At 44.4% G+C, this 15132-nt stretch overlaps 2 protein-coding genes across 2 annotated transcripts; both read right to left on the bottom strand.

Moving 5' to 3' along the window:
• Window positions 1-219: 219 nt before the first annotated feature.
• On the bottom strand, window positions 220-9044 carry r3hcc1 (R3H domain and coiled-coil containing 1). The gene is made up of 8 exons (XM_066651560.1): window positions 9035-9044; window positions 7673-7799; window positions 6652-6789; window positions 5098-5773; window positions 2665-2837; window positions 1658-1728; window positions 1124-1219; window positions 220-862 (listed from the first exon to the last, which is right to left on the bottom strand). Exons 1-8 carry the CDS (start codon window positions 9042-9044, stop codon window positions 753-755), a joined length of 1401 nt encoding a protein of 466 aa, XP_066507657.1. The 3' UTR covers window positions 220-752.
• golga7 (golgin A7) lies at window positions 8949-14879 on the bottom strand. Its single transcript, XM_066650652.1, has 6 exons — window positions 14740-14879; window positions 13508-13633; window positions 12615-12767; window positions 11846-11947; window positions 10717-10773; window positions 8949-10309 (listed from the first exon to the last, which is right to left on the bottom strand). The coding sequence occupies exons 1-5, from the start codon at window positions 14746-14748 to the stop codon at window positions 10729-10731; spliced, it is 435 nt and encodes a 144-aa protein (XP_066506749.1). The 5' UTR covers window positions 14749-14879; the 3' UTR covers window positions 8949-10309; window positions 10717-10728.
• Between the last annotated feature and the right edge of the window lie 253 nt (window positions 14880-15132).

Raw genomic sequence — 15132 nt, 5'->3', positions numbered from 1 at the left:
TTTGTGTCATGTAAAATATACTTTATAGAAGGCTAAGAATAATAAATAATGTAAAACACTGGGAGCTGAACATTTGCTTGTTTGTTGTTTGCAGTGATAAAGGAGCAGTCAGTTGTTCAACAGCTACAGCCTTTAAGACTGTAGTCGTTTGATATCAATATTTGTGAATTAATCTGTGTGCTGCTGAAATTAAATTTTTTGCATTTTGTTTAATATAAAAGCTTTTTAATTCGATAAATTACTGTTACAACAAAACACAGTGTAAACAACAAATTTCCATGTGTTTGAACTGTAAACATGTACAAAGCACATAGAGCTACAATCCACGACGTCAAAAACATACTTAAAAATCAGCCCAGTATTTCATTCAGTTTCCTCTCACACTCACTGGACCTGCGCAGAGCAGTGGTGGTGATACTGAGGGGGTTAAAAACTCCAGCAGCACTGCTGTGTCTGATCCACTCTACACCAGCACAACACACACTAACACACCACCACCACGTCAGTGTCACTGCAGCGCTGAGCGCTGAAGAACAGGGGGGAAGAGGGGTAATAAAGTATGCAGAGCCACAGATGGACTACTGTGTGCAATGGTAGAAATAAAAGTGCTGCTGTAAGGTGATACTTCAGGACAATGGATGCAGAAACGAGTTGGGCTCTGAATGCTCTGGCTTTTCTCTCGGAGCGGAGAGCCAGGGTTTGGTGAAGAGACTCGTGGAGACGGTTCCTTTTTTAAAATGACGAGAATTGGTTCAATATCGTTTCCCTCTGGACCCTCCTCTCAGGCCCAGGGCTCTGGTCACCATCCTCCTGGCCACCACCGTGTCCGTCCTCGGCCTGGCCTTCACCGGCTGAATAAACTCTGCACCAATAACACAACACACAGGGAGAAATACATTAGCTCTCACTGAGGGACATGGCTTCAGAAAGAAAGAAAAAGAGGAAAAAAAATTTGTAACAAAAAATAGGAGTGGAAAATTAAAGAAAACCCAGATGAAAGAAAAGAGAGAGAAGAAAAATAATACAAGATTAAAGGAAATGAAGAGGTATGTAAGAAAGATGAGTGCAGAGAGAAGAACAAGACAGAGAGAGAGAGAGAGAGAGAAAGAGAGAGAGAGTTTACCTGCACGCCTCATTGCTTTTCCCTTGGCTTTTTTACTTCCCTCTGAGAGAGTCCTGGTCTTCAGCAGTGGGTGTCTGATAGAAAGGGCCTGTCTCGCTATAAACAACAAACAAACAATAAACAGCTGATATAGAACATACACCCTGCAAAAAAACTGATGATCAAAGGGTACAGAGAACTCTGAATCTGAAGTTAAAGGTGCAGTAATAAGAGCACTGAGAAAAAACGAAGAAGAAAGAACAGAGTGAAAACGGCTAAAAACCAGAGCTTCTGCTCCTCGCTCCTCACTGCTGTGCGCTCGGGGTCGGGGTGAACAGCGAGCGGCTCATTATCATTTAAAGGAACAGGTGCTGAAAGCGGGCGTTCTGAACAGGGGCTGTTTACACAGGGGGAGAACACTGCTGTGGGGCTCGTGGGATTTGGACCAAAGCAGGTCACAGACGCTTCATTAAGAAACAGAACTGTGTTCCACTGTGGAGGAGAGGGAGGGTATGGCACCTTTAAATAACTGGTGCATTTATATTTCTAACCTACCTGCTGATGCACTAGAAAAGACTCCAAGAGCGTGAGTGTTATCCACCCACTTTATCTTCATGCCTCCTTCACTGTAAAGAAAAACACAGCACATTAATATTCAGAGTCAGAAATGTGTGAGTGTGACTGGGTGAGCGTGTGTGTGACTGGGCGAATGTCTGGGTAAGTGACTGAGTGAGTGCCCGGGTGACTGAGTAACTGGGTGAGTAACTGAGTGTCTGGGTGAGTGTATGGGCGAGTGACTGGGTGAGTGACTGGGCGAGTGACTGGGCGAGTGACTGGGTGAGTGACTGGGCGAGTGACTGGGCGAGTGACTGGGCGAGTGACTGGGCGAGTGACTGGGCGAGTGACTGGGCGAGTGTATGGGTGAGTGACTGGGTGAGTGTATGGGTGAGTGACTGGGTGAGTGACTGGGTGAGTGACTGGGTGAGTGACTGGGTGAGTGGGCGAACGTGTGAGTGACTGGGCGAGTGTATGGGTGAGTGACTGGGTGAGTGACTGGGTGAGTGACTGAGTGTCTGGGTGAGTGACTGGGCGAGTGTCTGGGTGAGTGACTGGGCGAACGTGTGAGTGACTGGGCGAGTGACTGGGCGAGTGACTGGGTGAGTGACTGGGCGAGTGACTGGGCGAGTGACTGGGCGAGTGACTGGGCGAGTGTATGGGTGAGTGACTGGGTGAGTGTATGGGTGAGTGACTGGGTGAGTGACTGGGTGAGTGACTGGGTGACTGGGCGAACGTGTGAGTGACTGGGCGAGTGTATGGGTGAGTGACTGGGTGAGTGACTGAGTGTCTGGGTGAGTGACTGGGCGAGTGTCTGGGTGAGTGACTGGGCGAACGTGTGAGTGACTGGGCGAGTGTATGGGTGAGTGACTGAGTGAATGGGTGAGTGTGAGTGTGCTCTAGCCTTGCTCCAGGTCAGCTCTGGGCATACCATGACCCTGAATACGATGAAGCACTAAGAGAAGGTGAATAAATAAACGAATGACTGAATGAATGATGAAAGTCACCTGTAGTCTGCGAAAGCGTCCAGCAGGTCGTCGGTCTTGAAAATGGCAGGAAAGTCGTAGATTTCGATGACGTGTGCGAACTCTTCGTGATTAATCCACACATTCTCAAAGCCAGAGAAATCGCTCTGAACGTTCTCTACCACCACCTCCCCCTCCTTCAGCTGAGCCACGATCTGAGGAAGTACACACAGAGGTGACAGAGTCCAGCGAGACCAGCCTCAAACTAACAGAGACACACTCAACTAAAGACATGTCTGCCCGTGTCAACAGAATAAACACGAGCCCTCAGGGAAGCTTCTGGAAAGCATTAGGAAGCACTGGGCTGGGGTCTGAGTGCTGCAGCAGTCTGAGTAATCGCCCCATCGTCAGGAAGTGGTTTCTGAAAGCGTTTAAACCTTATCCAAATTTCCCTGAGAATCAAACACATTTTTCTGTAAAAGATCAAAACATTCTCTCAGATTTTTTCCCCAGTTTTTCAGACTGAAGAACACAGATCCAGATATCACAGGGTTATCTGGACTTTCTGTTCTTTTAAAACTCTCTTATATGGCCCTCTGCTGGACAAATATTTTAGAATTATTTAGAAATTCTTCTGAACTAATCATTTTTATTAAATTTAAACGGGCGACACAGTGGAGCAGCAGGTGGTGTCTCTGAACTGAATGAGGGTCACAGACAATGAATGAATGACATTTTTATACACAAACAAATTGTGCCAAAATATTTCTTACGTTTGCCAACATTTTTAAATGAAAGTAATCAATGTTTTAATTCCATTGTAAAAACAAAAAGTTATGTTTACATCATGAGTTTTAAATCACTTTTACAGAACACATTTATTTTTTATTTATTTAAATCCAGTTTAATCCACCGTTCAAACCCAGATAAACATCCTCCTGTTATTAAGTTAGTCAAGATTTCTGCTGAAAGTGTTAAAAGACCCAGCTGTAGCATGGAATGGTACCTGGAGGATCGACTGGATTTCACTGATTCCACATTCAAATCTGTTCTGAAATCTGTTTTGAAAAAGCCATTTTCAAGTTTACTTCGTCTGACGGATTCTGTCAGAAAACTGAACACTGACTAAAACTTGTTGAATTAAACTTGAAAACTGGGTTTTAGTTTAACCTTGTTCTCACATAAACACGGGTCCAGCTCTGTGATTGGACAGATGAGGGGGAGGGGCCATTCTAAAGTCTCTGCACTTAAAGGCTAAGCACCACTTAAATGGACCTCCATGAATATTCCACATTATTGTAGTTACTGACAGATATAAGTATGAATTAAAATGAAAATAGCTGCTTAATTTGCTTTCAATTTTATTAAATTGACGGAAAAACCCGAGCTCTCTACGGAAATTCTCGAACGCGACCGTGACGTCACTGGTGGACAACAGCTGAACAACGCCGCGGTAAAACACCGTTATGACTGACTGTTATGACAGTATCTAGCTAAATAACCAACATTATTCATGACAATAGCCTAGCAATAAGCTAAACTCAAATGTAGAGGCACCGTTATTCTTGTAAATGTGATCGAAGTCGAACTCGAATTCATCCGACACTATAAACATCCGTAATGCAGCTACGTAGCCGAGTATAATCTGAGCCCCCGAGTTTAGCGAGTCAAGCTAACGTTAACTAACACCAACTAAAACAGGCGAAGTGAGTGTCCTCACCCTGTTTACCTCCATGTTACAGAGGCTCTTGAACACCTTTCGTTGGTGTCCTTACATGTCCATATTGTTGGAAAAGCGCCAGTGAAATGAGCTACAGATAACGGAGTGAGCGGATGGTCCTTTCCAAAGTGTCCGTTTAAAGTGGACAAATTTAGTCCATTTTCTGGATATTTTGGGATCTTTGGGCCATTTGTTCACAGATGTCCCACTGTACATTGAATGATTGCAGCCAAAAACAACACACCTTTTCGTCATTTTGCATTAAATTAAGTGCAGCTTCTAGAGTGTTGTCCACCGTCTACGTCACAGTCAAGACGCCTGTTTCCAAACTCAGTTATACTCACTTATTCCTTTAATTAGTAAGAAATAACATGTTTTCTGACGATCAATAAACACAAGTTAGGAACTCAAACTCCACTGTATTTATTTGACATTTTAATAGAGCTGGTGCTTAGCCTTTAAAGGCAGAAGTGGAGGAGAATCAGATCGGCTCATTTTATCCTGTGTTTCTGACTCAGGCACCGCACAGAGAACTGACTGGGGTCTTGTTTCACAGTGTGTGAGTTGGTGGCCTCCATATTCCCACATTATTGTGAATAATATGCCACCTTTAAAGTAAACCACACCTTAAACCGTGAGAATTATGGGCAAACAAGCTGTAGCACGACAACGACTCCAACGCCTCCACTGTGAGGACTTGTCGAAGCTTTAGTAGTCGGTCCTACTTTCGATGTGAGTTCATGTGATGTTTGTACCTCTGAGTAGAAGTCATATGTCTCCTCTTTCTTCTGGGTCTCTGAGGGAGTGAAGCCAGTGTCGCCGTCTTCTGTCTGATCCTCCAGGTTCATCGCCATGAAGTAGGAGATGGTCTGATCCCAGGCTGGAGGCCAAGGGTCCCTCCCCGAGCCTGAAAGCTGCATGAACAGGTCTGGTTCCCCGGCGCTGAAAAACTCAGGCTCCTGATTGGCCGATAAAGATCCCGCTGTATCAGGAGGTTCCTGCTTGGCCAGGTGGGGATCTGCTGTGTCTGAACTGGACTTCACTGGGACGCTGTAATCCCCAGGCTCCTGATTGGCCCGCAGAGACTCTGCTGTGTCCAGACTGGACTCTGGGATGGCTCTGTAAAATCCAGGCTCCTGATTGGCCGGCTGGGGATCTACTGTCTCTGAACTGGACTCCTCTGAGGCACTAAAACAGTAGCTGGACGAGCTCCTGCTGTGCTCATCCGAACCAGAATCACACACGTTCCTCCTCAAAGCCCGGGGAACGTAGATGGCTTTGTCTGGCCTCCTGGTTCCTCTGCCACGGGACGATCTGTGTCCTCTGTCTGTCCTTTGTCTGTTTGTCCTCGTCTCCATTCCTCTGTTTCCGCTGTACGGTGGCTCATATAAACTACCGTCTGTGTCACTGCTGTCCTCTTTGGGTGGTAACCTGCCACAGCAGAGGAAATAAAAAGTCTATTTGGTATAAAAAAATATATTTTTTTATTTAGAGACACATTCAGGTATCTGCCTTTTTTCTCTGTAACTTTAAGCCCAATTTATACTTCTACGTCAAACAAACGCTGTAGGCATCACATCAGAGCAAACCCTACGCAGCCTGACATACCCCTCCCCAGAAATGTAACTCCGCATGCTGTAGACGCAGACCGCAGCCTGTGATTGGTCAGTAGTGGGAGGGACATTGTTGAAGTTGAACTGAAGAAGTACAGGAACATGAGCTCCTCTCCTCCACCACACAGAGACACAGACAGCAGCACATTCACAGACAGAGACCTCCTCAGACACGGGGTGGACGTCAGGGGCCAATCAAAATGTTGAACAAAGGAAAAATACAGATGTCTCCGGGAAATAAACACTCAAGGAGAAGCAGAACCCTGGGGGGAAAATGTGCCGCTTTGTATTAGTTACTTTCCTGGCACCTGGTGTAAACTCTGCTCCATCCCGCACCCTCCTCCCTACATAGTGCACTTTAGAGATTTATAAATGTAATTGTACTACATCACTACATTGTATACTACAGATTGTAGAGGAAGATGTTTGAGATGCAACCCCTAGTGGTGTGGAGGTTTAATTGCAGACACCAACACGCAGAAATAATAGATGATTGCCAGCTCCCCCTGGTGGAGGTCTCTATGGGTTCAGTTGTCTGCACCGCCTTAACCTTGACACCCCTTAAACATCCAGGATGATGAGAGGAGTAGAAACAGCATGAAACAAATCCCCCACCCATACTAACATATCCCCTGACGACTGGCCAGACCACAGCTTTAACAAAACTAAAATAAACCCAGGATGCTGTATTTTCACCTGATGTGAATGTAGCAGACAGCGACCCTGCGTCCCCAAGCTTCTCCAACTGAAAAGGTGCTCAGGTTCGGGTGATCCTCTGCCGTTTTGTGGATCAGAAACCTCAGTCGGCTCGGGAGAGGTGGGAAGAGTAGGACGCTGGAATAGGAGAAAAGGCAAACATTTTCATCTACTGCTTAGTGTTTACTTCTAACGTAGTCCGTATTTTTCATAAACGTCTGTAGGTTGAACGCTTGCGTAATGCACTTCCTGACATCTCATGGGATTCTGGATGAGTAAAGACTTAGCCTGTGTCCAAAACGGTGCCCTATTCACTACATAGTGCACTACTTTGCGGTTCCACCATTTTGTAGTAGTGTCCGAAAGAACAGTGGACAAGTGAGGATTTGATGGCATTCAGCCATGAGGGCATAAGTGAGGTCGGTTACAGACATTAGAAAATTACTCTGGATCACATACACCACTCTACATTATTACACCTACTCCAGCCAAGCTGGTGAGATATAAACATGCCCTGCATCCACAATGGCTCCTATATGACTCACTATACAGCGCACTATTATAATAAACTGAACTCAGGAGGATGGTGAATGATTTCAGATATGTACCATATGGCACAGTGCATTGTGGGTATCCTCTATCCGCTTAAGTCAGCTAGTGTGCAATGGCTGAACACAACAGTTTGCAGTGCACTGTGGGATTGTTGAATTGCACTGAAAATATCCCACTGTTTTCTGACAAAACTACGAAATTGTGAAACCCCACAAAAGTGCACTATGTAGTGAATATGGCATAGTTTTGGACTCATAATCAGTCTTTATCCAAACTCTCATCAGATGTCAGGAAGTGCATTACAAAAACATTCCCTGTGACAAATGTTTTGAACTGATTTTAGAGGAAGATTTTAGATCCATTCACCACCACAGAACTGGACATTTCAAAGTAAAACACTCAGAATATCCTTCTTTACACCTTTATTATTGAATTATTCAGATATTTTTGAAAAGCTGCAGACTTATACCTCCTCTGGTCACCTCTCTGCTGAAAAGCGTCCAGCTCCTCCAGGACTTTCTGAACAAACTCATTTTCTTGTTTGGGGAGATAACAGCCATCATAACAGGGCACAGCCAGCGTGAAAAGATGAGGAGCTAAAGACAGAAAAATACATACGTAATGCAACATGTGAGATATATCTGACAGGCAACAGCTAACCAGGGAAATGTCTCATTTATAAAACAAGCATTTATCTTGAAAATAAAGACCCATGTTTTAATTTATACGAATTTTATCCAGGATAAATACATCAACGAACAAAGTTTCTGCTACGAGGCTTCAGCTGGTACCTTATTGGCCTGTTTTTATTCGAACTTTCCGTTCCACCTTAAAACCTGCAGTAACTAATGCGGCATTTAAGGTGGAACGGTTAATTCTGAAACAAGCAGCTTCTATTCAGCTTTAACTTATATGTAGTCAACAAAGCAAACACGTTTGACTTATTTAACAAATATAAACAACAGATTAATATAGAAAATGGCGATAAGTTGTCAGTTTAATTAAATTATGAACACAACAGTCACTGCACGTTCACAGAGAGCTAACGTTAACACAGCTTGGCTTGGTTTTTTATTTCAACCTAAACACCAGCTAATGTAAAGGTATTTAAACAATATCGTTCTCTTACCTCAACAAGAGAGCGCTAGGAAACAAAATACTTAAAATCAAAAATATAGTTAAAAGTATGCACTAAAAAAAACTAGGAATACACTCTTAATTCCAGCAGCATTTCATTCCAACGGAACATTAGGAGTAAACGGATAAAGTGAAAATAGCGGCCACAAGCGGCGAGAGGAGGTACTACGGCTATGTTCAATTCAAGGGGAGCAATGGCTTATATTACACACAGATCAGCCATAGCATTACAACCCCCTTACTGTTTCCACACGCATTATTCGCTTCATCACAATCTACAATTACAGACTGTAGTCCATCTGTTGCTCTGCATACTTTATTACCCCGCTTTCCCCTTGTTCCTCAGCGCTCAGGACCCCCACAGAGCAGGTGTGATGTGGTGGTGGATCATTCTCAGCGCTGCAGTGACACTGACGTGGTGGTGGTGTGTTAGTGTGTGTTGTGCTGGTGTAGAGTGGATCAGACACAGCAGTGCTGCTGGAGTTTTTAAACCCTGTGTCCACTCTCTGTCCACTCTGAGACACTCCTCCCTCGTTGGTCCACCTTGTAGATGTAGAGTCAGAGACTTTTTTTTTTACCAGACATTTATTAGATAAAAATACAAGAATCAATTTTTCCTGTAATTATTAGAGTTCAGACATCTATTTTCATATAAACCTCCATTCACTTCAAACATTTCATCAAGATTCATTACGCCTCGTCATCGTTCCTGATTTACTCGTATTTAAAACGACTTATTTGATTAAAAAAAACACAAGATGAAGGAAAACGAGTTTATTTTGATACATAATTTTTAAATACATGAGTTAGATATATTCCAGAAAAGACAGTGAGAGTTTATTATACAACAGAAGATACACAGGCGCCATGATCCGATCCAAGAGGAAGCCGTTTCGGACAGAACCGACGCCTTAAAGGTTCATGGTCAGTTATTAATGCAAAGAGGATACAATAAGAGCAGGGGACAGCACATCAATCCTCAATCATTCAATCAATCACATCAATAATTCTTACAGCTAGAATAAATCCTAAACTGAGGAATCCTGGGAGTGTTTCACAGAGCTCAATGTTTTAATCTGAAAGTCAAGTCTGTCCAATGGAAAAGAGCCGAGGAATGATTCCGGTGAACAATCCTGAACGTTGGGCTTATGTTATCTGGCTAACTGAACAACCCTGCCTTATGGAAAAAAATTACACCCTGGATTCACACAAAGCCAGACGTCATGTAAAAACTGGATAAGCTCAAAGTTGAGTACTGTCCAATAGGAATGCCTCAGGTCTTATCCCAGGCTTGAGTTATCTGGATATTCTGAGAAATCCTTCCTATTACAATGACAATTCTCATCAGTGAACTCCACTTATCAGGATAACTGCTTTGTGAAGGACTCCTCAGGCCAGGATTAATTAATCCTGTAGTGTTTTAAGTGAAGAGGACGATGACACATTATCAAAGGGTCGGTGTAGGGCACAGATTATATTAAAAATGAATCTCAATCATTTACACACGTCAAATATTCATGGAAATCACCGTCAGAACATCAAACCTGCCACAGCGCAAGTGTCAAGCGTCCACGACGAGGACGGACACCGCGGCCAATAAACACTGTCCATCTCAGATGAGTATATACAGGAGAGAGAGGTCCAAGGACTCAGAACAGAGAGATCCTTTTGAAAGAGCGATGTAAAACACATGGCACATTATAACAGCGTTTAAAACCATCTGGATTCAGAAAGACAGCGTACGTACAAAAGCAGAACAGCGCTGTTACTGATCACAGGGAGAGGAGAGAGAGGAGAGAGTGGGAGAGAGAGAGAGAGAGAGAGAGAGAGAGAGAGAGGGGAGAGTGTAAATGGAGGATCTGTTTGTAAATAAAAGTTAAGAAACGGCTTCTACGTTCAGACGCAAGCCGACAGAGAGGACCCTGGGTAAAACACGGGTCTCAGTTCAAGAGGCTGTCCGAACAATTGCCTGGAGAGAGAAAAAACACAAAACACACAATTACACACAGTCCATACACTCACTAGGGGTGTTTCTGATAAAGTGTCCAGTAGAAGGGGGTGTTTCTGATAAAGTGTCCAGTAGAAGGGGGTGTTTCTGATAAAGTGGCCAGTAGAAGGGGGGCTGTTTCTGATAAAGTGGCCAGTAGAAGGGGGGCTGTTTCTGGTAAAGTGGCCAGTAGAAGGGGGGTGTTTCTGATAAAGTGGCCAGTAGAAGGGGGGCTGTTTCAAATAAAGTGGCCAGTAGAAGGGGGGCTGTTTCTGATAAAGTGGCCAGTAGAAGGGGGGCTGTTTCTGATAAAGTGGCCAGTAGAAGGGGGGCTGTTTCTGATAAAGTGGCCTGTACTAGATGTAGAAGATTTTTTGGGTCCTTCTCACCTTTGCTGTGTTTTATCTTGATCCAATGCTTCTGTCCTCAAAGATGGTTATTTCCACCTTAAAAAGACTGGGTTAAGGAAAAGAATGCACCTCTAACACCAGCCTGTGGAGCAGTGGAACCGCGTTCTCTGGAGCGACAGATCTCTACGCCGTCTCCTGGGTGAGGGCCCTACGCTGATGTGATGGTTTACACCTGTGCGTTAGTGTGTCGGCATCACTCCGCTATTACACTGTTAAACACTAGGGCTGAATCTCAAATATATTCCTTCACACTACGTAGTGCTCCACGTAGGGAACAGGGCACTATGGAACAGAGTGTAGTTTATAAGCGACGACAGGAACAAACACACAGAACCTGCACTTTTCCTTGTGTGTTTCCACTCCTCATTGCAAGACTTTTTTCCAGAGGAATGTGTGTTGTAACTTGCTCCACCTTTTATTCATTCTGTAACGTCCAAACTGATGCCTGAGGAAATCTCTGGTGGTGAATGTGCTGCTGTCTGTGTCTCTGTGGTGTGAACGTCCTCTGCTCAACTCCAACCATGACACTGTGGCACTGCAAGGTCTCACAGCTGCGTTCCCACAGCTCAGTCTCGTGTTTCGTTTCTCTTTTCATTTCCTGAAGGATAGTTTCTCTTCATCTTCTGATGATACACTCTCTCTAACTAGAGATGAGGGGGCCTTCGTTAATTTGCGGGCCGTACGCAGTGTGTGTAGTGAGCGTAGAGGGCGGCCGGGCTCCGCCTGCACTAACACCTTCACGAACGCCAGGGTGGATCTATGCTAATGTCCCTAGTGTGACATCACAATTAGGGAGCCATCCAAACGGCTCGTAGAAACATATGATTCCTGACACTGAACTCTATCAACTGACTCAGAGAAAACAGACGAATGGAGCTGTAGAGACCCAAGTGGAAATACAACAGCACTGAGTTTTATGAGTTTTGCATATGTCCCCTTTAATACATCTGGGATGAGCTGGAGACAATGCCATCAAATCCTCAGAGCAATGTTCTAATATCTAAGATGAAGCCTTCTGAGACGAAGGCTGATTAACAAACCACAAACCTCCAGCCCTACGCTCAGTCTCCATATGTGAAAGTGGAGTGTGTTCATGGGAAAAGGATACGACTCGAAGGCCTCTCTCAATGGGGTCAGTGAGGAGGAGGCCCAGAGGAGCGTACACCTTCTCGTTCTGCTCCTGGATGTACTTTGCGATCTTTTTCAGCACCTGATTCATGAGAGAGAGAGAGAGAGAGAGAGAGAGAGATCGATCAGTAATAGGAAATGTAATCACAGTTGATTAAAACCTTCCTCATTTCCGTCGGAGAAAACCTCCAGCCGTTCCGGTAACTCCAGGGAATCTGAAAATGGATCCAAAGTCCAAATCTATTATTTCCTATGTTCCTATGCTTGGTGACACCATGTGAGTAAGAGAGAGAGTGAGAGTGAGTGAGAGAGAGTGAGAGAGAAAGAGTGAGCGAGAGAGTGAGCAAAAGTGAGAGTGAGAGAGAGAGTGAGCGAGAGTGAGAGAGAGAGAGTGAGCGAGAGTGAGTGAGAGAGAGTGAGCGAGAGTGAGTGAGAGAGAGTGAGCGAGAGCGAGAGTGAAACCTCGCAGACTCTGAGGACAAGCTCCAAAAAATAAATCAGTGGAGAGAAACTGACTAATATTCTTCTATTAAATGTGAACTAATGTGTAATAAGCATGTCCCCTGTTTTCCACTGACACGACTTTTACTAAAGTACATGTAAACACTCATGTTTCAGCGTGATTCCTGTGACACCAATAAAACTGTGGCCCCTTCATATCAGTCTGTGTTATTGCTCCACCCACATTAACAGAGACTAGAGTCAAGGCCTGGATTAGTAACACTCTGGTGTATCAGAGCAGTAACTACCTTTTCATAGTGTGTCTCCATGCAGAGGAAGATGGTGTAAGCGGTGAGACACGCGAGACAACCCTCCAGATACGACTTCCCTCCGAGTTTCTCCGCCTCGGCATAAAGGTTATTCAGCGTCTGGATCGTCTCCTCAAACTGCTGCTTCTCGATCTGCAACAAACCAGAGCACAGCACTTTTAAAACCTTCATTCGGTCACGGGACACGCGCTGAAGAGCCGATGAAGTAAAGTCTGGATGTGGCGTCTTGGTTCAAACAGAAAACACCTCTGTATAAAGACCTCTGTATAGAACTATGTTCCTGCAATAAACCCCTCACTGGTAGCTTCTTCTGTTTTAACTACAGCAGAGCTGCCCTCCCTCTGCCATCGCTCTCTGCTCACGGCGCTGGACAGTGTTGTGTTTGTGGAAGCAGGTAATGAACAGATGGAATATGGAGTCAAAACAGGGCCAAGAAATTTTCATTTTTAATCCTGAATTTTGGAAAAACATAAAATGCATAAAAACTGCATTTCTACATTTACTTTTAGTTTAAAAAGTATTTTTTTCTCTTTTAAAATATAATTCTGATTCAATTCTAGATATTTATTTATTTTGATAGAACACATTTATATTGAGGTTTCACTTTAATAATTATTCTGGAATCAGACTTTCTCTGTTGCAAAATTTATGTTTATTATTTTTTTTTTACCGTTTCAAATCTTATTTTTCAAATTCATGCGTTTGTTCTGGATCTGATTAAAAGCGCCATGGCGTCGGATTATTTTCCACAAATGTGAACCTTTCTGAAACTCGTACCCACTTCCCCTCATCCTCCGTGGATTCAGTTTGTATCAGGAGTACAGATGTGTGTTAAAACAGAGCTGGTTATGGACTGCAGGAGCAGCACTGACCCTGGTCTCCAGCTCGGATGGGAACTTGGTCTGAAATTTGCAGATGGTCCCGGAGGCGTAGTCTCTCTGAACAAACACCTTGGAGGCGACGGCCGCTTGCTGCCGCAGGTCCTGCAGGCTGTGCGTCTGAAAACAAACCAACACCGCGTTACCATTAGCACAGAGCAGTCACAACAACACTCTCACTCTGGAAACACACCAGCTCCATTATATACACCATGTTCTATGTTAGTGTTCTCCTCAGAGCATGTTGAGGTGATGTTACAGAACCTGCTCCACAATTAATACATCTGCTTCATTATACAACAGAAAGATGAATAAATGCAAGCAGAGGGAACAGAATCATTAGTTCGTGTTCTCCTCCAATCGTGATGAGCTGATGGAACAGAACGAACAACTGTTGTTCTCTTCACTGTTGATTATTTTAAACCCCTCAGTGTCTGGACTGAGAACAGTCCACCGACCAAAAACATCCAGCCGACAGCCTCCTGTGTCACTGATGAAGGACTAGAGGACGAGCGACACACACTGTGCAGCGACAGATGAGCTACTGTCTCTGACTCTACATCTACAAGGTGGACCAACGAGGGAGGAGTGTCTCACAGAGTGGACAGAGAGTGGACACAGGGTTTAAAAACTCCAGCAGCACTGCTGTGTCTGATCCACTCTACACCAGCACAACACACACTAACACACCACCACCACGTCAGTGTCACTGCAGCGCTGAGAATGATCCACCACCACATCACACCTGCTCTGTGGGGGTCCTGAGCGCTGAGGAACAGTGGGGAAAGGGGGGTTATAGCTGTTGAGGAGTGAAGTTTAAGCATCTGGAGACTTTAATCTGCTGTTACACTGGGTGTGTTCGACTGAGATAAACAAACAATTTCCAACAAATAAACAACGATCCTGATTTAATCTGACATGAGCATCACGACCCGCAGACGGCGCTCTGTGACCGGGCCCGCGGCCGGAGGCGGATTAAAGGGCAATAATCAGCAAATATAGTGTTAATATTCATTATCTGTTGACTAAAATTCCGCTGTTTTGCTAACGCCGTTAGCCTCCGAGCTAACCGTGCACAGAGCCGGTCTCTCGAGGCCTCCGCCTGAACCCCGCGGGGACTCGGGCTCTGGCCGCGGGAAGCTGCTGACCCGAGGCCGGGGCGCTGTTACTGATCAACGATAAAACACATTAATCTCATCATTTAATTATTATTGATGTTTACCCACCTCCGCCATGGCCGCTGCTCCGCTCCTCTGTCCCGACTCTTAAATTGTCCGGGCGGAACTCGGGGCTTTGTCTTCTTCCTGCTTTAGTTCCACCCTCTGGTAGTACCGCCTCGGAGCGACTGTCTCTCTGACTGTCTCACTCTCTGTCTGTCTCACTGAGTGTCTCACTCTCTGACTTTCACTGTATATGACAAGAAATTAGAACCAGAAAATGTCTCCTTCATTATTATTATTATTATTATTATTATTAATTTTCTAAAACTGAACATTAAGGAAAACATGCACTCAGCCATACAAAAAAGACATTAGACATCTTATTAGACATTAGAAATCTTCTCTTTGGGTTTGTATCTAATATTAAAATTAAATTAAAGTTTAAATTCCAAACACATT

The sequence above is a fragment of the Hoplias malabaricus genome, chromosome 18, assembly GCF_029633855.1.
Source record: "Hoplias malabaricus isolate fHopMal1 chromosome 18, fHopMal1.hap1, whole genome shotgun sequence".
NCBI classification, from domain to species: Eukaryota; Metazoa; Chordata; class Actinopteri; order Characiformes; family Erythrinidae; genus Hoplias; species Hoplias malabaricus.
This window is presented reverse-complemented; position numbering and strand designations above follow the sequence as displayed.